This window comes from Nomascus leucogenys, chromosome 4 (genome assembly GCF_006542625.1).
Source record: "Nomascus leucogenys isolate Asia chromosome 4, Asia_NLE_v1, whole genome shotgun sequence".
NCBI lineage: Eukaryota > Metazoa > Chordata > Mammalia > Primates > Hylobatidae > Nomascus > Nomascus leucogenys.
Genome location: NC_044384.1, coordinates 74,753,421 through 74,778,933, shown reverse-complemented (window position 1 = coordinate 74,778,933; position 25,513 = coordinate 74,753,421). Strand labels below are relative to the sequence as shown.

Sequence of the window (25,513 nt, the reverse complement as noted above, 5' to 3'; positions counted from 1 at the left end):
CAGAAGACATACTCTATCTTGGGCAGAAATTTATCTTTTATGATATCTACTGGGTGGTTCTATCAGGAATGTAATTCTTCCATTGATGTCTGTAGACACAGTCTATGATTTTCACATCAACAGTTTTTAGAAAGAGACAGTAAGATCATTATAGATTAGTTAATTAGAATATTTGGAACAAATTGAAATGAAGTAACCTCTCTGTAAACTTTTTTCTCAGAAAATCCCTAGAGGAAAAAGACTTGGCTCTTGCTAAGGAAAAGTAGCTAAATGACAAGTAATGTGAAATGCCTGTAATATGAAAAGAAAAATTCTAAAGTCAATTGAATAATAAATTATGAGTTTTATGTTATAAAATGTATAGGTAAGGCAAGTAATATTTCAGCCAGAATGAAAGAGAGCTAGCCCCATATTCTCTTCTTTAAAAATATTCCTGGTAAGGAGGGCCTTATCCTTCCTGTTAGAAAGTCTGTTTCCAAGAAGCCCTGAGGCTCAGAGGCAGACAGCCTAAGAATGCAAGTTGATATTTTGATTCTTGAAAAAATAGGTAATCATAGTGCTGCAGTTTTAGGTTAGAGTACTGGCTTTCGATCAAGACCTGTATCTATGTCAGATATAATGATAATGATCTGTAGTACATTAATATGTTTTGGCTGTGTCCCCACCCAAATTTCAACCAGAATTGTATCTTCCTCAATTTTCTCTTGCCACCACCATGTAAGAAGTGCCTTTCACCTCCCACCATGATGCTGAGGCCTCCCTAGCCACGTGGAACTGAAAGTCCAATTAAACCTCTTTTTCTACCCAGTCTCGGGTATGTCTTTGTCAGCAGTGTGAAAACGGACTAATATATCCATTAACTTAATTTCTTGATTTTATTCATATATCAACTCAATAACTGCTTCTACAATAAAGAAATTTTGATTTTCAACAAGGGAGTAGTGTTTAAGGGCTTCCATTGTTATTTCTGTGACGTGGCTCACCATTGGCTCCATTGAACATCTTCATCTCATCATACATTTAGTTAAATATTGGATCTTTGTGTCATAACAGCCTTAGATAAAGAGTCTCATAAATACTTCTGTTAAGTAGCAAAGGTTTTTATCATGTAATGGGCTCCATTAAAAGTTGGTCATTTTCAACTTACCTAATAAATGGATTAAATTCATCCACCACAAATGTAATATGTATTACTGCTAAAATTAAGAGCATGTCTATAATCGCTGTGCTGTTTTACTGGTAAGAGCTAAAAATGCACATACATATCTTTAATTCTGAAGAACTATCAGATACGGTCAAAGGTACTTTGGTTTAAAGTATGATTCCAAGATGAAGAACTAATATAAAAACAGGACCTAATTATCTATGTCCCTTCCAGCTGAATTCCAATAACTACTAATACCAACACCCAGTGTGGCAGTGGATCCTTCCTCAGCCAAGCCTTCATATGAGCCAGTAGCACCAAAGGCACTTTGATTACAACTCTGTAAGAGGCTTTGAAGTTTGAAACCTGCTAAACCATCCTTAGTTTCCTGACCTACAGAAATTATGAATGAGTACATATTGTTTGAATTACTAAGTTTTAAAATAATTTGCTATGAACTAAGTTTTAAAATAATTTGCTATGAATGAATAAATAACTCATAAATATGTCTAAGATATGCTTTAAATATTGAGAGACCTGCCAACAAATATTTAGTCAACCTATGAATCCAGGAGAAAGGTATACTGGAAATAACCAAGTATCTAGAACTAGCAATAACAAAAATATATCAAAATGTGTGAGGTATGATCAAAACAGTGCTTAAAGAAACACATATAGCTATAAATGCTCTCATTGAAAATAAATTTTTAAAAGCAGCCATCTGAGCCTTCACCTTAAGAAGCTAGAACAAGAAGCCAAGGTAACTAAACAAAAGGACATAAATATAAGATCAAAACCAATAAAATTGAAAACATAAAATAGAGAAAATAAAAATAGCCAAAAATGGTACTTTTATTATGACATTGATAAACTGTTAGCAAGAGTGATCAAGAGAAAACAAAGAGAAGTTCAAATTACCAGGATCAGAAATAATAAAACAAATAATCAACCCATAGATACTTTAGACTTTAAAAGTTTAGAAAAGTATTGTTATGAAATACATTATTTCTATTAATTTGACAGCTTAGAGGAATTAGGCAAAATGTAGGGAAAGGACAACCTTCCTGAACTGATACAAAGAGAAACTGAAACACTCCTATCTCTTTCAAAGTAATGAGCTATCCTTACTTGTAGATAACATGATAATGGTTCAGAAAACCCTAAAGAATCTACAGATATAACTATGTAGGATTAAGCATTAAATTTAGGAAGTTTACAGGACCCAACTGTCAAATAAAAAATTCGATTTTCTTTATGTACTAGCAACAATGACAATTGGAATTCTTTAATAAATAAAAACCCGTGAGGAAACCTGGAAGCATAAATGCTTAGGAATAAAGGAGGAAGATCCCTACACTAATAAAAACTACAAAACTCTTCAAGAATGAACATTTAAAATACTTAACAGACATATTGTATTCATGAATTAGAAAATCCAATATTGTGAAGTTGTTGCTAGTACAAGATGATTTATGGGTCCAACTTAAAATGAAAAAAACTCCAATATGCTGTTTTTGAGATGTGGACAATTTTTCTGCATGCTGCTCTGCAAAGTGACTCTGCCACTTCCCCATCAAGGGTTATCTTCTGCTTCTGTAAAACCTCAAATCTGGAGTGGTATGTGACGAATCTTGATGAATAGAATATGACGCAAGTGACATTGTGCCAGTTCTGGACATAGCCCTTATCTGGGCAGACCCATCTACTTTCTACCACTGGGACTTCTGAGCACCATTCTCTGAGCTTGCTTTCACAACTTTCAACAGTCATCACTTCCTCATGTAAAAACTTTGACTATTCTCTGGAGTGATCTTGTGTTCCAAAGAGATAGGAAGACGGACGCAGTGAGTCTCTTACTGTCATCCCTTCCACTATGCTATAAATGTGAATTAAGTCATCCTGCATCTTACATAAAATTCAGGTATCAGCTTAATAAGACAGTAACTTCAGTCCTTGACACACACAAAACAGAAGAAATACCCAGCCAAAAACTGCCTGAATTCTTGGCTCACAAAATTTTGAGATCAAATTAAATGATGTTTTTTTCTGTTTGTTTGTTTATTTGTTTTAAGATGGAGTCTCACTCTGTCGCCCAGGCTGAAGTGCAGTGGCGTCATGTCGGCTCACTGCAAGCTCCACCTCCTGGATTCATGCCATTCTCCTGCCTTAGCCTCCCGAGTAGCTGGGACTACAGGTGCCCGCCACCACACCTGGCTAATTTTTTTGTATTTTTTTAGTAGAGACGGGGTTTCACTCTGTTAGCCAGGATAGTCTGGATCTCCTGACCTCATGATCTGCCTGCCTCGGCCTCCCAAAGTGAAATGATGGTTGTTTTAACTCACAAAAACTGTGGAGCCCTGCAGCATTCATGAAGACAGGACCAGAATAAAAAGTGGCACTCAAGGTGTGGTGTTTCCATAACAACAATTTAAAGTGTGGGATATTGGCTTTAGTGCCCCAAAATAGGGGTCTCCAGGATATTGTCAGTAAAGGCTGAAAAGACAGACATAACTGTTCCGCAAGGTGTGAGAAAAGTGAGTTGCTATCTACTGCCATAAAAATTTAGTAATTCTGTCACCTATACTAAGGTAGAAAACAAAAAAATATACTTAAGTGAATAGGCAGATTTGGGTAAAATTTCCAAATAGAATATTGAAAGTTGTAACTGTTTCTTGTAGCATTGTATCTTATAAGAAGTCATGGATATATTTTTTAATTACTTAAAAGATTAACTTTTACCTTTTCAGACAGAATTTACAAGAAGCATAAAATAGCCAGAAATTCCTGGTGTCAAGTTTAAAACTGGTTTCACTTTCCAGTCTCTGCAAAGAGATAAGTACTCTAAAAGTAAGAAAGGTCATGAAAATAAATGTCATTTCAAAGTTGTGGATAAGACACTTTGAAAGACTTCAGAAAAATTTAATAGTATATCTCATAAGCAATTTAAACTAAACCAATATAATTATAAGATTGTGAAGAGTATTATCTTCCTGAACATAGAGTTTCAGACCAAGTCTGAGAAGGGCCAGTTTCAAAGAAATTTGTGAGTATGGTGCTTGTATGTTCTACAAAGTCTTTAAATAAATTACACTAAAGGCAGCACCATAGCCTTCCCTTCTGAACAGGAGCAACTATTTTGATTACATATTCCTTTGAATATCCATTCTGTGCTGGGCATGTGGTGGAAAACCACAATGGTTTTACCTTGTCTACATACCTCCTTATCTACATGAGGAGGGACACTCTTATTCTAACTACAGATAGCTTTTTATACAAGAGTTTTTCTATAGAGTTTCTCATCTCTGAATTTCTCAACGTGTATATTAAAGGATTCAACATGGGTGTGATAACTGTATAAAACACAGTCATGAATTTATCAATAGGAAAGTTTGAAACAGGTCTAACATACATGAAAATACAGGGAACAAAAAAGAGGACAATCAAGGTGATGTGGGAGCTTCGGGTAGACAGGGCTTTATGCCTCCCTTCCTGACTGTAAGTTTTAAGAGAGTTTAGGATGATTCTATAGGATATCAGTAGAAGGGTGAAGATGACCATACACATTGCTTCACCACTGACAACAACAGTGAGGCCTATAAAGTAGGTGTCAGTGCATGCCAGTTTCAATAATGGGTACATGTCACAGACAAAGTGGTCAATGACATTGGGGCCACAGAAGGGGAGACTGTACACAACAGCAATTTGAAACATAGAATGCACAAAACCTCCTGTCACAGCCAACACAAACAGAAGGATGCGAACCTGTCGATTCATGATGGTCAAATAGTGCAGTGGCTTACAGATGGCCACATAGCGATCATAGGCCATTCCTACCAGAAGGAAGATTTCAGTACCACCAAACATGTGTTCTACAAATAGCTGGGCCATGCAAGCTTGGAAGGAAATGGTCTTCTTATCAATGAGTAACTGTACAATCAGTTTGGGAGAAATGGTAGTGGAATATGCAGCATCTATAAATGACAGACAGGAAAGGAAGAAGTAAACTGGGGAGCCCAAGGAAGGGCTGGCAATAATAGTCACCACAATGAGCAGGTTCCCCACCATTGTCACCAAGTATGTGAGTAAAAACATGACAAATAATGCATTTTGCACATCAGGATCCTGAGAGAAGTCCAAGAGGACAAATTCTGTAATATTTTTTCTGTCTCATTTACTCTTCTTTCAGGCTTGTATCAGAGATGAGAGCTCAGGAGAACAGAACCTGTAATGAAATCATGAACAGGAATGTGATTACATCCATTGTGTCACAGAGCACATCTTCATTGTTGCAACCTTAATAGTGATTTACATACAAAATATTTAGTAAGTCTCTATTGAGTTCTTCACCCAAAGAGCCCATCTTTCCTTAACAATTCTATTTCTCCTCAAAGGTTTTTAGTTTCAGCCATGGGTAAATGCCTCTACCTCTAAGTTTTGGTGAACATTCTATACACGAGAAGAGTTAAAGTGCCAACAGCCATTCATACATTTCATAAATTCTTATTTAAAACATTTTTCTTGGCACGGAAGTCAGCTATGATGAATAGGCAACAAGTTCTCGTTCTCAAGAAAATAACTCTCTGGTGGTGGTAATAAACTCTTAATAAATAAGTTGACTTAGATTAAGTCCTTTGTTTTTGTACTTCTGGTATCTTTATAATATGATCTGTATAGCACCAAGAATAACACCTTCTGAAATATCTCACTCACCACTCTGGCATCCCACTGTTAGACCTTCAATCCTTCATGCCTTAAAGGATGTTTAGTCTTCATAAGTCTTTCATTAAATGTGAAAACGCAGGACTCTGAACTGTATGAATAGCTATGATATTATTTATCACATTGTTCCTTGTAGCGATTACTTGATCTGACTCCTTGTCCAACTTATAAGGAGCTGTGATTCTCTCCATTTTTCCTTGCTGATACCCCAATTTTTACTACACTTACAGTCAATATCTGAATTTTCAGCAATTTATTTTGAACTCAGGTAAACTAACACATGGCTATCACCAACTACCAAATAAGCAGTGAGTATTTTTTTTCTGAATTATTGGGATGAGCTATGTAGTGAGACAGGAGAAAATAGATACTGTAGAAAGACATACAGAGCAGTGGGACATGGTTTTATTCATTATACCATATATATAGCAAGAGTACTCAAAAACAGAATCTTAGTTACCAGATTCCAAAAAGAATAATACTCTAAGAGAAATTCCAAGTTCCGTGTAAGAAAGCATGGATTTGAGTCATTTTCTGAATGCATTTACAAGTCTGTCTCAGTTTGCTCACTTTAAAATATTGAGATTAAATTTGGGAAATTCAGAATCCTTTCTAGTCAACTATCTACAAAACTATTAGTGCACCTCTCCTTTATGGTATTTTGCTGATAATTTTTTCTTCTTTTTTTATACCTTATAATTAAATAAACATTTCCAAGCTCATGATTCTTACATGAAAAATGGTAGTCAGTGGGACATGGGGTTTCATGATTACAGTGAGTAAATAGTGACTATAAGTTTCTCACCCAGTATGTACCTATTTAAGATCAAAGACATCCTTGGAGAGAAAGTGCAGCATGTAAATAATGTGGACACTGGAGCCACACTGCTTCAGCTACCTCTGCTTCACTATTTTATTGAAACTTTGGGCCATTTACTAAAGCTCTCTGTCCCTTACGTTCATCAGTTTTAGAAAGGAGTTCCCAATAGTCCTAACCACTTGAGTTGTTGTTTTATTAAAACAAAGTAAAGTGCCTAGAATACTGGCTGGCACCTGGGAAGGGCTCAATAAATGATATCCATAATTAGTGTTCTTGAATGCTACACTGTGAACATATAATCAGAGCAAATCATGCAGATCTTTGTCAACTTGAAAAGATTTATAGGCATAGTCGAGGGAAAAAAAGATAAAGTACACGTAATTCAGGAAAACTTTTTGAGGCCACACAATAAAATTGTATGTTTTAGAAAATGATTAAATTATATGAGTAGTAATTTTACCTGTGATGCAATGTATCTTGATGAGAACCAAGCAGAATTATAGGAAAAAAGGTGGAACTGCCATTGGAAAGAGCTCAGGAAATGAAAAGAAGGCTAAAATCAAAAACAGACAAATTGTAGTTAATAAATGAGTTTTCACAAGCATTAAGAAGATTAATGGGATAGTTGAAGCTTGTACTCTTTCAAAATCTTTTTCAGAAAGATTCATTTTAGTGAGGAAATACTGGAAGTGTAACCTCCTATGGGTCCCTGTGGTGACTCAAGAGGCTTTTGGAGGTGGCCTTAAAAAACACAGAAAATCTTGGTTTAAAAAAAAGGAAAGAAAATAAAATTCAAAAGAAAACAATTGTTTCTCAAAGTCTCTAGATCTGACAGTTAAGGACAACTTAATTTTAAGAGAACAGTGGGACAAGTAGAGATAAAAACTCAGACTTTCTGATTATATGCTGCTGAGGAAAACTGCAGAATTACTAAACTTCAAATGTAGACAGGATGATTCCATTTACATAGATCTGGCAGTGGAAGAGGATGTGTGCAGAGAGAGTTTGAGCTGTCACTAGAAGCCAGCTGTGATGAACATTCCACATGTCTCATTCACATAACCACTTCTAGCTGATTCCAGAGTTCTGTCATTGTTGAGGCTGCAGACTGATAGAGACGCACCTGCTGAAGAACACAAGAAAATAATGTAGTCTATAGCCAATTCTGTTACTTTTTTCACACTTTACTTGCTGCAAGGTTTAATGCCTTTTCCTTCTTGCATCATCAGAACTAGATTTCAACAGGATAATTCTTTTGGCAACTTAAATGTTTACTTGTAAAAAATAGGATAGGTAAACTATCCTCTATAGTTTAAGTAATTAAAAATATTATATATTAAAAATTGAAAGATAGCATTACTAGGCCTTTAATGTAAACTACTAAGTTATCATTTTTAGAGAAAAACCATGATTTAACATAGTTGTCTAAGAACATGAAATTTTCAAAAGATAAAATTCCATAATAACAAAAAACCTCTATAATATCATATTTCACACAGTTTTATAAATCTATTTAAATTATAGTAAACTAGATACTTTCCTCAGCATATTTATCTACTGGTATGTTTGCTAGGATAATTTTTAGATTCATATGGAAAAACCCATATTACACTTCCAGAACATAACAGACACTTGTTCCTTCACACTCTAACACACTTGACATGATCTGCAATTTTAAACTCTCTAATCAAATATATCTGAAAGTAATTGTACACCTTTACTAATGTATCATATAAAAACAACTTTCCATAAGCTAAGCTTATGATTATAAATCTATTGGTTTATTATACATGTAATATGGGACATGTTTTTCTTCTTATTTGGCAAATGGAAAAAGAAAAAAATAGGCTATGTATTAAAAGCAAATATACATTCCATATTCTGAAAAATTATCATGTTTGCTAGCTTATCTTTCCCTGTTAGAATTCCTTCAAGAAAATCATATGGATTTAAAACTAAGACACATGAAATGGATGGCTGATCCATGCATATGGAATTAGTTCCTAATGGCTACAGTTTCCACAGTTCCACACAGGCTTCTCATTATCTCAGTTGTTAGAGAAGTATGGCACTATCGAAAGCAGATGACCAAAATATAAAAATGCTTAAACATAATATAAAAGGATTGTTAAATATTCTTACCTGATGGAAAATTTCTTCATAGAAAAACAAACATACTACCTTTGCATGACTATGTAAACATGTACTTAATTAGTGGAAATTAACCTGCACAAGCCCCTTATTTTGTGACACAAGTGAACAGCAATGTATCCAACACTAAAATTTGTTACGTGAAAATTTCCTCAATTATACTGAAACAACCATAAGTACTTTACTGTGACTCAGGATTTATGATAACCTTCATGTGCCCAGCTATTAAGCTTTGTACCTAACAAGGAAAATGCTGAAATTTAACTTCATGGAAAAACCAATGATAGAGCTTTCTCACAGGCAGAAGCCAAACTCTTCAATCTCTCAGATATTCAAATGTCATTCAAATAGCATTCCCCTAAGTCCACTTCCTTCCTAATTAAAAACATGTCCCTATATCTCCCCTACCTCATCCCAGTAAATTGAGAACTTTCACAACTTTTTACAAGAAATGGAGGATATGACAAAAAAGCATCACACCTAGAGGACTTGATACCAACTGAAGATATACTCTACCTTGGGCAGAAATTTAACTCTTCAGATATCTCTTTGGTTATTCTATCAGGAAAATGTTCCATTTATGTGTGTAGACACAATCTATGACTTTTACATCATCACTATTTTAAATAAAAGAGACAATAAGGTCATTACAGATTAGTTAATTTGAATATTTGGAATAAACTCAAATGATGTAATCTCTCTGAACACTTTATTTTCCCCTTAGAAAATCTCTAGAGGAAAAAGACGTGGGTCTCGCCAAGAACAGTAGATAAATGCCAAGTAATGTAAAAAGCCTATAATGTGAAAAACATATCTAAAGTAACTTGAACAATAAATTATGAGTTTCAGATTATGAAATACTGAGGTAAGATAAGTAATATTTAAGCCAGAATGAAGGGGAAACCAGCCCCAGCTTCTCTTCCCTAATCATATTCCCAGCAAGAAGGGCCTTATCCCTCCTGTTAGAAAGTCCACGCCCAAGAAGCCCTGAGGCTCAGAGGCAGAGAGCCTAAGAATGGAAGTTGACATTCTGATTCTTGGAAAAATAGATCATCTTAGTTCTGCAGTTTTAGGTTAGAGTACAGGCTTTTGATCAAGGCCTGAATCTATGTCAGAATCTATGTGCATTAATTCAATCCTTTAATTTTATGCCAACATCAATTCAATAACTGTGTCTACAGTAAAGAAATTTTATTTGCCAACAAGAGAGCAGTGATTAAGGGCTGCCTTTGTTATTTCCATGACTTGGCTTTTCACTGGGACCACTGAACACCTTCATCTCATCATATGTTTAGTTAAATTTTGGATCTTCTGTGTCATAAAAGCCGTAGGTAAAGGGTCCCATAAATACTTATCTGAACCAGCTAAGGTATTTTTTATGTAATGGGCTCCACTAAAAGTTGGTCATTTTCAATTTACCTAAGAAATGGATTAAATTCATCCACCCCAAATGTAATAAGTATTACTGTTAAAATTTGAAGAGCCTGTCTGTAAGTGCTGTGCCCTCTTACTGGCAAGTGCTAAAAGATGCACAAGCATATCTTTAGTTCTGAAAATTATCAGATATGATCAAAGATATTGTGGATTAAACTATGACTCCAAAATTGAAAACTAATATAAAACTAAGCCATAATTCTCTATGTCCCTTCTAGCTGAATTCAAATAACTACTATGCTTTCCACTTTCCTGAATGACACAAAAGTGTTTGTTGTATCAGATAATGCCTACAAAAGCCCATAATCTGAATTTATTTTCTCTAATCATAAAAAATCATCAAAAATACCAACTAATGTAGAAATTGCCAAAAAAACCCCCCTTAGTTCGTAGTAATTCGCTGCCATCCATACCTATTACTAAACTAGAAAGTTAAATGTACATACAATATGTAATTATTTTTTTGAAAGGAGAAATGCAGCTGGGCATGGTCCCTCATGCCTGTAATCCTAGCACTTTGGGAGGCCAAGGCAGGTGGTCACCTGAGGTCAGGAGTTCGAGACCAGACTGGCCAACATGGTAAAACCTCATCTCTACTAATAATATCAAAAATTAGCAGGGCATAGTGGCAGGCGCCTATAATCCCAGCTCCTCAGGAGGCTGAGACAGGAGAATTGCTTGAAACCGTGAGATGGAGATTGCAGTGAGCCGAGATCAAGACATTGCACTTCAGCCTGGGCAACAAGAGCGAAACTCCATCGCAAAAACAAACAAACAAACAAAAACAATAAATGCATATGTATTACTCTTTTCTCACATTGCTATAAGGAAATACCAAGGACTCGTTAATTTATAAATAAAAGAGTTTGAATTGACTCACAGTTCCGCATGATTGGAAGGCTTCAGGTAAGTTACAATCATGCCTCTTCATAGGGCGGCAGGAGAGAGAATAAGTGCCAACAGGGAAATGTCAGACACTTATAAAACCATCAGAATTCATGAGAACTCACTCACGATCATAAGAGCAGCATGGGGGAAATCATTCCCATGATTCAATTACCTCCCACCTGGTCCCTCCATGACACATACGGATTATGGGGATTACAATTCAAAATGAGATTTGGGTGGGGACACAGCCAAACCATATCAGCATGTTATGTACTCCCAGCTATTTTTAAGATTGAGGTGGGAGAATCTCTTGAGCCTAGGAGTTTTGAGTCTAGCTTGGCCAAGCTTGCTGTCCAGCTTGAGTCAGCAAGACCCGGTCACAAAAAAGAAAAAGAAAGCTAGAGTGCAGAACCCCACATTTACAGTCTCCTTGCTCTAAAAGTGAAATAATTCTAAAAGCCATAAATGAAAGCCTGAAAAGCTGTGTGAAACTTTCTGTATATGCTTTACCCTAAGTGACAACATGTAAAATTGAAGGTCTACCAAGGAACAGAGTCCTTTATAAACAACAAGGCTTTCACTTGAGACCATAGAAGGATTTACTCTTGGAGTAGGAATGCACAGACATTGGGGCAGTTCTCAAAGGAACTAAAGTCCAGCTTGCATCATCTAATTTCTTGATTGAATTAAGACTATCTGGGATTTTTTTACTTCTCCAATCCCTACTCTTCAGTAGAAACACAGGAAATTCTCTCTTAAAGAAACAAAAACATCCAAAAAATTCGTGAATTGCCACTTTTCATTTGCAAAATTGGGCACTCAAAAAAAGTAACAAAGTATAGAAGATATAGCCTTATTGAAAGGCAAGTGCAATGAAAACAAACATAGATGATCCACAAAATGAAGAATAAGCATTTTTAAATAAGCTTAGTGTGTGCAAATATTAAAGCACAAGATAGATCATAAAATAAACCAAATAAATTGGAAAACTAAGATATATAACAACAAAAACACAATGGTTGGATTTAACAGCAAATTAGAGACAAAAAATTGGAGAATTAGTAAACTGCAATAAATATTAGAAGAAAATATGCAGACCAAAGGAGAAAGCAAAAAAAGCAAATGCACAAAACAATATAAAAGAGACATAAAGAACACAGTGCAAAACTCTGACATACTTTTAATTTAATTACAATTCCAGGAACAGGAGAGAAAGAGAATCAGGTAGGCAAAGTATTAGAGGAGATACAGCTGAAAATTCTCTAAAACTGCTGAAAGATTATTAAACTATGCATTTATAAGGTGTTAAGAGTTTCATGAAAAATGAATTTTAAAAAGAATAGTTTGTTTTAAAAGGATAAAACGAAAATGGGCAGCAGAATAAAAGCAAAATAGAGACAAAAATTTTAAAAATATACTGCATTCAAGAAAATAATAATAAGCCCAGGCATGGTGGCTCACACCTGTAATCTCAGCACTTTGGGAGGCCAGGAGTTTGAGGCCAGACTGGCCAACATTGTGAAGTCTAGCCTCTACTAAAAATACAAAAATTAGCCAGGTGTGGTGGCAGGTGCCTGTAATCCCAGCTACTCAGGAGGCTGAGGCAGATGAATTGCTTGAACCTGGGAGGCAGAAGTTGCAGTGAGTCAAGATGGTGCCATTGCACTCCAGGGTGGGTGACAGAGCAACGCTCTGCCAAAAAAGAAAGAAGAAAGAAGAAGGAAGGATGAAGGAAGGAAGGAAGGAAGGAAGGAAGGAAGGAAGGAAGGAAAGGAAAGGAAGGAAGGAAGAGAAGGAAGGAAGGAGACCACCCCTCATATCGTCTTATGCTCAATTTCTGTCTCAAAAGAAAGAAGTAAAAACTAAAAGGCAAAAATGAAATCCACAGGCAGACAGCCTGTCCCCACACCCTGGGCCTGGTAGTTAAAGATTGACCTCTGACCTAATCCGTTATGTTATCTATAGATTACGGACATTGTGTAGAAATGCACTGTGAAAATCCCTATCTTGTTTTGTTCCGATCTAATTACTGGTGCATGCAGCCCCCAGTCACATACCCCCTGTTGCTCAATTAATCAGGACCCCCTCACACGCACCCCCCCTTAGAGTTGTGAGCCCTTAAAAGGGACAGGAATTGCTCACTTGGGGAGCTCGGCTCTTGAGACAGGAGTCTTGCCGATGCCTCCGGCAGAATAAATGCCTTCCTTCTTTAACTCAGTGTCTGAGGAGTTTTGTCTGTGGCTTGTCCTGCTATGGAAGGAAGGAAGGAAAGAAGGAAGGAGGAAAGGAAGGAAGAGACAATAATAAGACTGACAAACTACTTCTTAAAAAGATGCAGTGAAAACCAAAAGAAAAATGAAATACTTCTTCACAGTGATAAATGAATATAAATGTCAACATAGAATCTATTTAAAATATCACAGAAGTGAATTTAAAATGCAATGTTCTGACTAATTAAAAAAAGTATTTTGAGATTCTAGAACCAGCCACAAACTATAGAATAAGAGCTCTGAAGAATGGTGTTCATAAAGGAGGAAAAAGCTCTGAAATTAAAAAAATGAAATGCAGGAAATAAGGAAGACTAACTGAAAGAAGAAATATAGGAATAAATAAAATGAATATTAATCATAGGTAACATTAATAAACATGAAACCAAGAGAAAAGTAATGGATTTAAATTCAATACATAATTAATTTTATCTATTTAAAAATAGAACACAATGATAAGAGCTTTATAAGAGAAACAACAGGGTAAAAAGGTGAAAATAAAATAATAGAACAAACTGCATGAACTCTGACCAAAAGAACACTATACCTATGCTAATATCAGACAAAACTAGACTTCAAGGCAAGAAATATTGCCAGAAATAAATTTGCATAATGACCAAAGATTAGTAACATGATGATAAAGTTATAAATTGGTATGCACCAAAAAGCACAACATTATAAGTTTTTTTAAAAAATAGACTGACCTAAAGGGAGAAATAGGAAAATGAGCAATAATACAGGAAGATTTTAGCACAAGTCTAAGTGCTAGAATATACACGCACAAAAATTTATAAAGATATTTAAGATTTAAACAAAACCATTAATAAATCTGACCCATTGACATGAGACATCATTACATACAATAGCTGCAAAATAAACATTCTTTTCAGGAGCATATGAAACATTTTCAAAAATCAATCATATACTGGTTCATAAAGCAACTCTCAATGAATTTCCAATAATCCTAATAATAAAATGTCACTGAACATCAAGAAAATCAGCTAGAAAATAAAAAACTAAAATTAGCAAGAAATTTTCTATGTCTCAAAATTAAACAAATCACTTCTAAATAATCCATTAGTAAAAATAAATCACAGAAGTTAAAAATTCTTTGAGCCTAATAATAATGAAAATACAACCTATCAAATCTTGTAAAACTCAGCTAAAATATTACTTGCGTTTGCTAGAAAATAATAAAGACTGAAAATCAGTGCACTAAATATCTATCCAAGAAATCATTTCACTTAGCACAATGTCCTCAGGGTACATCTGTTATCACATATGATATAGAAACATCACACTGTACTCCACAAATACATACAATTACTGTTTATCAATTAAAAACAAAGAGGTTATTAAGTCTTCCAGGTTAATTAATGTTGTCAAAATAACAGAATGTTCTTTTGAAATGTTGAATAATATTTTATTATGTAATATTATTGCATTAAATATACAAATACAAAGGTGAAAAGGTACAAATGTTGGATAAAGTAATGAGAGGAGGGGCCAATTGGGCTTCCTGGGTCGAGTAGGGGCTCAGAAAGCTGTGAAACTCACTCATTTCCTGAATCAGGACTTACTTCAGTCCTGGATGAATAATACTGAAGATATATGCTTAAAATATTCCTAACACCCAGATTTGTGCATGTGTTTTCTTCCCCCAGAAAGCCATAAACAGCGAAAATTTTGCTGTAAGTTTCCCTGTGTCCTTTCTTCCTCTCTCCCTTCACCTTCCCCCAAAACTAAAGTAAAAGAAATGTTAATTGCCCATTTTTCTGTGACCAGTGGACCTTATCTCTACTCCCAATTCCAATTCCTTGTAAACATATTTTGTAAAGTCCTGTGAGATCCTGTCTCCTTTGCCATGCCGCTACAAGGTCATAAAGTAGATAAAACCTAAGTTGCACTTCTGGTTTCCCTCAAAATCTAAGACATGTCACAAAATAATTTACTGCCTTTGTTTCTCACTCTGGTAACATCTTCCCGCCACACGTATCTCCCATTTTAAAGAATTTAAAAGGCAATCACCAAAAACTAAGAGTGGCTACCCATTGAGGACCCCTTCCATGCTGTGGAAGCATTGTACTTTCACTCTGCCCAATAAAGCCTACAGGTTTTTCTCTCTATGGGTCCCTATCTATATCACTCTCCGTGGGCAGCCACCACAACAAGTCTTTGGCATGGCTAAGGCAAGGACCTTTGGCATTACAGTAATACTGGTGACCTAAGGTACAGCATAATGTCTGTAGTTAATAATACCATATATTATGTGAGTATATGTGTGCATGTGTACATTAAATAGATACATGATGATAGATAGATAGATGATAGATAGATAGATAGATAGATGATAGATAGATAGATACATGATAGATGTCACATTGTGTTTATTCATTCATCTGTTGATGGACACCTAAGTTGTTTCCATATCTTGGTGATTATGAATAATGCTGCAGTATACATGGGAGTGCAGGTATCTCTTCAAGACACTAATTCATTTTCTTTTGATACATACCAACTAGTGGGACTGCTAGATCATATGGTAGTATTATCCTCCTTAGCATCTTCTATAATGGCTGTATCAATTTACATTCCCACCAACCATGTAGAAGGGTTCCCTTTTCTCCACACTGAAGGTAAAGACTACATGATCTCAATTAAATGTGGAATCTAAAAAAAAAAAAAGTCAAACTCATAAGAGTAGAGAGTAGAATGGTGATTGCCAGGGACTGTGGGGAGGGAGAAATGAGGAGATGTTGGTCAAACAGGACAAAGTTTCAGTTATGCAGAATGAATAAGTTCTGGAGAGCTAAGTTACAGCATAGAGAATATACTTCATAATACCATATTGCATACTTGAAGTTTGCTAAGAAAATACATCTTAAATATTCTCACCACACACAAAAGATAACTATGTGATGTGATGAACATGTTGATTGTGGTAATTATTTCACAATGTATACATTTAACAAAACATCACATTGCACATCTTAAATATATATTATAAATTTTTGTCAAATACACTTCAATAAAGTTAGAGAAAATAAAAAGCAAACTATGTTTTAAAGATGACAACAACAAAAGGAGTAACCAATCTGCATGGACTTGCAAAAACAGACAAAACTCTGCAAATGCTGAACTGTCCTCAGAAGGTGGTCTGGAAGCACTGGAGTGAAGGAAAAGCCTCCCAAGGGCAGTATTTTGAGCAGTCAGTCTGGTTTTCCGCTGTATGTGGAAGGAATAATAGCCATACTTATGGATCTAGGCTGAAAAGGGATACTGTCTCACAGGTTGGATGAGCTAATGAGGAAATTGGAAATTTAAAAATGGAAAAGTGATGACAAAGTAGTTGGAAGAACCAAATGTGGATGAATCTTTCAAAATGAACACCAAATACAATAATGTTAGTTTCTGACATAAATACCTAACAAAAAGAAACTACTGCAGAGGAAGCTTTCAGGAATCTCATAAACATGAACTGCACTTTGGATGTCAGTCAGCCTTTTGCCCAGTTACCTTTGTAGTCACTGTGGCATAGATGAGTCCTCTACAAAACATCAGGGTCTAAAATGCCATCAGCAATGTCCATCATTGACTTCTTAACATGGTATAAATAGCTAGAGAAGCCAGCCAATAATCCTGGGACAGCTTACCTCATTGCAACTCCTCAGTATGGAGAAGACAGCATTTTGTCATCATGCCTTCTTGTTATATATTTGTCCTAGCACTTGCCTTATTTATTATTCATGGAGTAGAATCCATTATCCTTTGCTATGGTATCTCACTCATTCTCTATCCAGACGAAACATTTCTAGTAAATAAAGTAAAACATATCACTCACTACAATAGAATTTACTGGTATAACCACATTTCTCATCACCTAGAAGCTGAGCAAATGGGACATTGGAATGGCCTCCTAAAGGGCGAGCAGTGATGCCAGCTGGACAATCCTAACCTGAGAACTTGAAATGCTCTTTCCCATATGTTTGACACACAGTATGTGCTCAGCAAATTTTAGTCATCATATACTCATGCCACATATATTTTGAGAAATTATCCCAATGCTAATAAACATTCCCCCATGCAGCCATCATCTTTGCCTTTTTTGCTCCAATATCCACAAGATCCATTTCCACACTTTCCTCCAATTCTTGCCAGTGCATATTATTTAGACTCTGCAATTTGCTAATCAAATGAAATATTTCCTTCTAGAACAAGGCCATATTTCCCACTTGCACTCTAGTGATACCTGAACCTAAATACTGATCTAGATGCAAAAAGGGAATTCTCTGGGAAAGGACATGAGGCCTTTGGTGAGGTGGCTTTCTGCAGCTTCTACAGATATTGAAAGGGCTAATATCTGAAGGTTGTCTACTAACAGCATGCCCAGCAATTGGAAAAATATATCCTTCTTTCATAAAGAGAGGGCAAGGAAGTACATTCTTATATCTATCACAGTCTACCACTTAGGTCACTTGAATCAATTTCTTCATATACACATGATAACATCTTCTTCAGGATTCTATTCCTGGGGTGAAATTACTGCTATTTACCACCCTATTCCTTCACTGTCAATTCTATTTCTCCCACTTCACCTTCTACTAGCACCGTTACTGATCTTATGACTTACTTAAAGATGTGGCTTAGACCTTCATCCTCAAAATGACTTCTCCCTGTTCACTATACTCATTCAGAACAGGATTTTTTTTTTTTTTTGGACTTTCTCACTTACTATCACAATTAGAAAAGGGCGTGAGGTGGAGCCAAGAAGGCCAAATAGGAACAGCTCTGATCTACAGAACCCAGCATGAGTGATGCAGTAGATGGGTGATTTCTGCATTTCCATCTGAGTTACCGGGTTCATCTCACTAGGAGTGACAGACAGTGGATGCAGGACAGTGGGTGCAGCACACCATGCATGAGCCAAAATAGGGTGAGGCATTCCCTCACTCAGGAAGTGCAAGGGGTCAGAGAATTCCCTTTCCTAGTCAAAGAAAGGGGTGACAGATGGCACCTGGAAAATTGGGTCACTCCCACCTTAATACTGCATTTTTCCAATGGGCTTAAAAAATGGCACACCAGGAGATTATATCCCGAACCTGGCTCAGAGGGTCCTATGCCCATGGAGTCTCACTGATTGCTAGCACAGCAGTCTGAGACCAAACTACAAGGCTGTATTGAGGCTGGGGGAGGGGTGCCTGCCATTGCCCAGGCTTGATTATATAAACCAAGCAGCCCAGAAGCTCAAACTGGGTGGAGCCCGCAACTGCTCAAGGAGGCCTTCCTGCCTCTGTAGGCTCCACCTCTGGGGGCAGGGCACAGATAAACAAAAAGACAGCAGTAACCTCTGTAGACTTAATTGTCCCTGTCTGACAGCTTTGAAGAGAGTAGTGGTTCTCCCAGCACGCAGCTGGAGATCTGAGAACAGCAGACTGCCTCCTCAAGTGGGTCCCTGAATCCTGAGCAGCCTAACTGGGAGGCAGCCTCCAGAAGGGGTGGGCTGACACCTCACATGGCTGGGAACTCCTCTGAGACAAAACTTCCAGAGGAACAATCAGACAGCAGCATTTGCGGTTCACCAATATCCGCTGTTCTACGCCACTGCTGTTCTACAACCACCGCTGCTGATACCCAGGAAAACAGGGTCTGGAGTGGATCTCTACCAAACTCCAACAGACTTGCAGCTGAGGGTCTTGTCTGTTAGAAGGAAAACTAACAAACAGAAAGGACATCCACACAAAACCCATCTGTACATCACCATCATCAAAGACCAAAAGTAGATAAAACCACAAAGATGCAGAAAAAACAGAGCAGAAAAACTGGAAACTCTAAAGAGCAGAGTGCCTCTCCTCCTCCAAAGGAATGCAGCTCCTCACCAGCAATGGAACAAAGCTGGATGGAGAATGACTCTGACTAGTTGAGAGAAGAAGGCTTCAGACTATCAAAAAACTCCGAGCTACAGGAGGAAGTTCAAACCAATGGCAAAGAAGTTAGAAGCTTTGAAAAAAAACTACATGAATGGATAAGTAGAATAACCAATGCAGAGAAGTCCTTAAAGGAGCTGATGGAGCTGAAAACCAAGGCTCAAAAACTACGTGAAGAATGCAGAAGCCTCAGTAGCTGATGCAATCAACTGGAAAAAAGGGTATCAGTGATGGAAGACGAAATGAATGAAATGAAGCAAGAAGGGAAGTTTAGAGAAAAAAGAATAAAAAGAAACGAACAAAGCCTCCAAGAAACATAAGACTATGTGAAAACATGAAATCTACATCTGATTGGTGGACCTGAAAGTGATGGGGAGAATGGAGCCAAGTTAGAAAACACTTTGCAGGATATTATCCAGGAGAACTTCACCAATCTAGCAAGGCAGGCCAACATTCAGATTCAGGAAATACAGACAATGCCACAAACATACTCCTCGAGAAGAGCAACTCCAAGACACATAATTGTCAGAGTTACCAAAGTTGAAATGAAGGAAAAAATGTTAAGGGCAACCAGAGAGAAACGTCAGGTTACCCACAAAGGGAAGCCCATCAGACTAACAGCCGATCTATCGGCAGAAACTCTACAAGCCAGAAGAGACTGGGGGCCAATATTCAACATTCTTAAAGAAAAGAATTTTCAACCCAGAATTTCATATCCAGCCAAACTAAGCTTTATAAGTGAAGGAGAAATAAAATCCTTTACAGACAAGCAAATGCTGAGAGATTGTGTCACCACCAGGCCTGCCCTAAAAGAGCTCCTGAAGGAAGCACTAAACATGGAAAGGAACAACTGGTACCAGCCACTGCAAAAACATGCCAAAATGTAAAGACCATCAAGGCTAGGAAGAAACTGCATCAACTAACGAGCAAAATAACCAACTAACATCATAATGACAGGAACAAATTCACACATAACAATATTAACCTTAAATGTGAATGGGCTAAATTCTCCAATTAAAAGACACAGACTGGCAAATTGAATAAAGAGTCAACAGAAATCAGTGTGCTGTATTCAGGAAACCCACCTCATGTGCAGAGACACACATAGGCTCAAAATAAAGGGATGGAGGAAGATCTGCCAAGCAAACGGAAAACAAAAAAAAGGTAGGAGTTGCAATCCTGGTCTCTTATAAAACAGACTTTAAACCAACAAAGATCAAAAGAGACAAAGAAGGCCACTATATAATGGTAAAGGGATCAATTCAACAAGAAGAGCTAAGTATCCTAAATATATATGCACCCAATATAGGAGCACCCAGATTCATAAAGCAAGTCCTTAGTGACCTACAAAGAGACGTAGATTCCCACACAATAATAATGGGAGACTTTAACACCCCACTGTAAACATTAGACAGATCAACGAGACAGGAAGTTAACAAGGATACCCACGAATTGAACTCAGCTCTGCACCAAGTAGACCTAATAGACATCTACAGAACTCTCCACCCCAAATCAAAAGAATATACATTCTTTTCAGCAGCACACCACATCTACTCCAAAATTGACCAATAGTTGGAAATAAAGCACTCTTCAGCAAATGTAAAAGTACAGAAATTAGAACAAACTCTCTCTCAGACCACAGTGCAATCAAATTAGAACTCAGGATTAAGAAACTCACTCAAAACTGCTCAACTACATGGAAACTGAACAACCTGCTCCTGAATGACTACTGGGTACATAACGAAATGAAGGCACAAATAAAGATGATCTTTGAAACCAAGGACAACAAAGACACAACATGCCAGTATCTCTGGGACACATTCAAAGCAGTGTGTAGAGGGAAATTTGTAGAACGAAATTACCACAAGAGAAAGCAGGAAAGATCCAAAATTGACAACCTAACATCACAATTAAAAGAACTAGAAAAGCAAGAGCAAACACATTCAAAAGCTAGCAGAAGACAAGAAATAACTAAAATCAGAGCAGAACTGAAGGAAATAGAGACACAAAAACTCTTCAAAAAATTAATGAATCCAGGAGCTGGTTTTTTGAAAAGATCAACAAAATTGATAGACCGCTAGCAAGACTAATAAAGAAGAAAAGAGAGAAGAATCAAATAGATGCAAAGAAAAATGATAAAGGGGATATCACCACCTATCCCACAGAAATACAATCTACCATCAGAGAATACTACAAACACCTCTATGTAAATAAACTAGAAAATCTAGGAGAAATGGATAAATTCCTCGACACATATACCCTCCCAAGACTAAACCAGGAAGAAGTTGAATCTCTGAATAGACCAATAACAGACTCTGAAATTGTGGCAATAATCAATAGCTTACCAACCAAAAAAAGTCCAGGACCAGATGGATTCACAACCGAATTCTACCAGAGGTACAAGGAGGAGCTGGTACCATTCCTTCTGAAACATTCCAATCAATAGAAAAACAGGGAATCCTCCCTAACACATTTTATGAGGCCAGCATCATCCTGATAACAAAGCCTGGCAGAGACACAACCAAAAAAGAGAATTTTAGACCAATATCCTTGATGAACATTGATGCAAATATCCTCAATAAAATACTGGCAAACCAAATCCAGCAGCACATCAAAAAGCTTATCCACCATGATCAAGTGAGCTTCATCCCTGGGATGCAAGTCTCGTTCAACATATGCAAATCAAAAAATGTAATCCAGCATATAATAGAACCAAAGACAAAAACCACATGATTATCTTAATAGATGCAGAAAAGGCCTTTGACAAAATTCAACAACCTTCATGCTAAAAACTCACAATAAATTAGGTATTGATGGGACATATCTCAAAATAATAAGAGCTATCTATGGCAAACCCAAGGCCAATACCATACTGAATGGGCAAAAACTGGAAGCATTCCCTTTGAAAACTGGCACAAGACAGGGATGCCCTCTCTCACCACTCCTATTCAACATAGTGTTGGAAGTTCTGGCCAGGGCAATGAAGCAGGAGAAGGAAATAAAGGGTATTCAATTAGGAAAAGAGGAAGTCAAATTGTCCCTTTTTGCAGATGACATGATAGTATATCTAGAAAACCCCATTGTCTTACCCAAAATCTCCTTAAGCAGATAAACAACTTCAGCAAAGTCTCAGGATACAAAATCAATGTACAAAAATCACAAGCATTCTTATACACCAATAACAGACAAACAGAGAGCCAAATCATGAGTGAACTCCCATTCACAATTGCTTCAAAGAGAATAAAATACCTAGGAATCCAACTTACAAGGTATGTGAAGGACCTCTTCAAGGACAACTACAAACCACTGCTCAACGAAATAAAAGAGGATACAAACAAATGGAAGAACATTCCATGCTCATGGGTCGGAAGAATCAATATTGTGAAAATGGCCATACTGCCCAAGGTAACTTACAGATTCAATGTCATCCCCATCAAGCTACCAATGACTTTCTTCACAGAATTGGAAAAAAATACTTCAAAGTTCATACGGAACCAAAAGAGCCCTCATTGCCAAGTCAATCCTAAGCCAAAAGAACAAAGCTGGAGGCATCACGCTACCTGACTTCAAAGTATACTACAAGGGTACAGTAACCAAAACAGCATGGTACTGGTACCAAAACAGAGATATAGATCAATGGAACAGAACGGAGCCCTCAGAAACAATGCCGCCTATCTACAACCATCTGATCTTTGACAAATCTGACAGAAACCAGAAATGGGGAAAGGATTCTCTATTTAATAAATGGTGTTGGGAAATCTGGCTAGCCATATGTAGAAAGCAGAAACTGGATCCCTTCCTTACACCTTATACAAAACCTAATTCAAGATGGGTTAAAGACTTACATGTTAGATCTAAAACCATAAAAGCTCTAGAAGAAAATCTAGGTAATACCATTCAGGACATAGGCATGGGCAAGGACTTCATGTCTAAAACACCAAAAGCAATGGCAACAAAAGCCAAAATTGACAAATGGGATCTAATTAAACTCAAGACCTTCTGCACAGCAAAAGAAACTACCATCAGAGTGAACAGGCAACCTACAAAATGGGAGAAAATTTTGGCAACCTACTCATCTGACAAAGGGCTAATATCCAGAATCTACAATGAACTCAAACAAATTTACAAGAAAAAAACAAACAACCCTATCAAAAAGTGGGCAAAGGACATGAACAGACACTTCTCAAAAGAAGACATTTATGCAGCCAAAAAACACATGAGAAAATGCTCATCATCACTGGCCATCAGAGAAATGCTAATCAAAACCACAATGAGATACCATCTCACACCAGTTAGAATGGTGATCATTAAAACATCAGGAAACAACAGGTGCTGGAGAGGATGTGGAGAAATAGGAAGACTTTTACACTGTTGGTGGGACTGTAAACTAATTCAACCATTGTGGAAGTCAGTGTGGCAATTCCTCAGGGATCTAGAATTAGAAATACCATTTGACCCAGCAATCCCATTACTGGGCATATACCCAAAGAATTATAAATCATGCTGCTATAAAGACATATGCACAGGTATGTTTATTGTGGCACTATTCACAATAGCAAAGATTTGGAACCAACCCAAGTGTCCAACAATGATAGACTGGTTTAAGAAAATGTGGCACATATACACCATGGAATACTATGCAGCCATAAAAAATGATGAGTTCATGTCCTTTTTAGGGACATGGATGTAGCTGGAAACTATCATTCTCAGCAAACTATGGCAAGGACAAAAAACCAAACACTGCATGTTCTCACTCATAGGTGGGAATTGAACAATGAGAACTCATGGACACAGGAAGGGGAACATCACACTCCGGGGACTGTTGTGGGGTGCGGGGAGGGGAGAGGGACAGCATTAGGAGATATACTCAATGCTAAATGATGAGTTAATGGGTGCAGCACACCAACATGGCACATGGATGCATATGTAACAAACCTGCACATTGTACACATGTACCCTAAAACTTAAAGTATAATAATAATAAAATTAAAAAGAAAAAAGGGCGTGACAAGATGTGCCCATGTCAGTCACCTGGAAGGTGAAAATATCATTGCCTGCTACAATTGTGTTATAACACCTCCATTCCACATCATAATCTGGTCAATTACCTCTGCCACAGTTTTTGAAAGAACCTTTTCTCAATGGCTACAGAGACCCACCCTTCTTGTGATAGGAGAGTGAGATTAAATACAACATTTGACACACCAGATACTATGAACAAAGAATAGAGCTCCTTCATTAAATAATCAATTTTACCCACTTACCATGAAGCTTTATATAACATTGAATTTTACACTTATGTCACCCAACAAATAAATATCCTTGTATTTCTTTTTTTTTTATTATACTTTAGGTTTTAGGGTACATGTGCACAATGTGAAGGTTTGTTACATATGTAAATATCCTTATATTTCAAAATAGTTTGAGTTTTCTGTTGTTTGTAACAAAAACATCTTAAATAAAACATACTCTGTAAATATGTATAGGAAACTGAAGTAATATATAAATTCTACTATTTATTTACCTATGTATATATTTGAAACAGTACCACTTTTTTATTGTTATAACCTTTTAATCTATCTTATCCAGAATAGCTCATTATTCTTTCAAAATTTAATTGCAATTTCCATCTCTTTATGCTTCGAGATGAACTTTTAAAATCAAAGGAATAACATGAATAGTTCAGTTCCACGTAGAAAAAAAGGCAAAATATGTTTAATATTTTCCCCATGGATATATACTTAGCACACTACCATAAATTGGTGAAATAAAATTTACACACAAATCTAATCAAAATAAATACATTCATTTTGATTTGGTTAATTAATTCATTAATAACATCTTAATAGTTGATTCCTCAGAAGAAGCTTTGAGGAGTATGGGAGCCACAGCAAATACCTCTAGTCTAGTTTAATCGATCAGTCTATCCAAAATACAGAATTTGGGCTAATCAGGCAAGTTCCTTGGAACAAAATGGTCCATGATCATCAGAGATATTTTAGAAACCTTATCAAATATACCATATATTTCACATCCTAGTAACACAAAAGAAATGACAATGACTCTTTTTAAGAAAGGAATAGAAAGCTTTTGTCCCAGGATTTTCATGTGGCCACTTGGATATATGAGATGAACGCCGTATAATGATGGGAAGAATAGAGACATA

The 25,513-nt window shown here is 36.6% G+C and overlaps 1 protein-coding gene across 1 annotated transcript; it reads right to left on the bottom strand.

Annotated features, from left to right (window-relative positions):
- Window positions 1-4,369: 4,369 nt before the first annotated feature.
- Window positions 4,370-6,054, bottom strand: LOC101178320 (olfactory receptor 4A5-like). The gene is made up of 2 exons (XM_030810035.1): window positions 5,942-6,054; window positions 4,370-5,306 (listed from the first exon to the last, which is right to left on the bottom strand). The coding sequence occupies exons 1-2, from the start codon at window positions 6,052-6,054 to the stop codon at window positions 4,370-4,372; spliced, it is 1,050 nt and encodes a 349-aa protein (XP_030665895.1).
- Between the last annotated feature and the right edge of the window lie 19,459 nt (window positions 6,055-25,513).

Coding starts and splice junctions, on each gene's coding strand:
- LOC101178320 (XM_030810035.1), bottom strand. CDS start 6,054: ATGGAGAGAATCACAGCTCCTTATAAGTTGGACAAGGAGTCAGATCAA. Junction 5,307..5,941: donor CATACAGTTCAGAGTCCTGC/GTTTTCACATTT, acceptor TAAATGAGACAG/AAAAAATATTACAGAATTTG.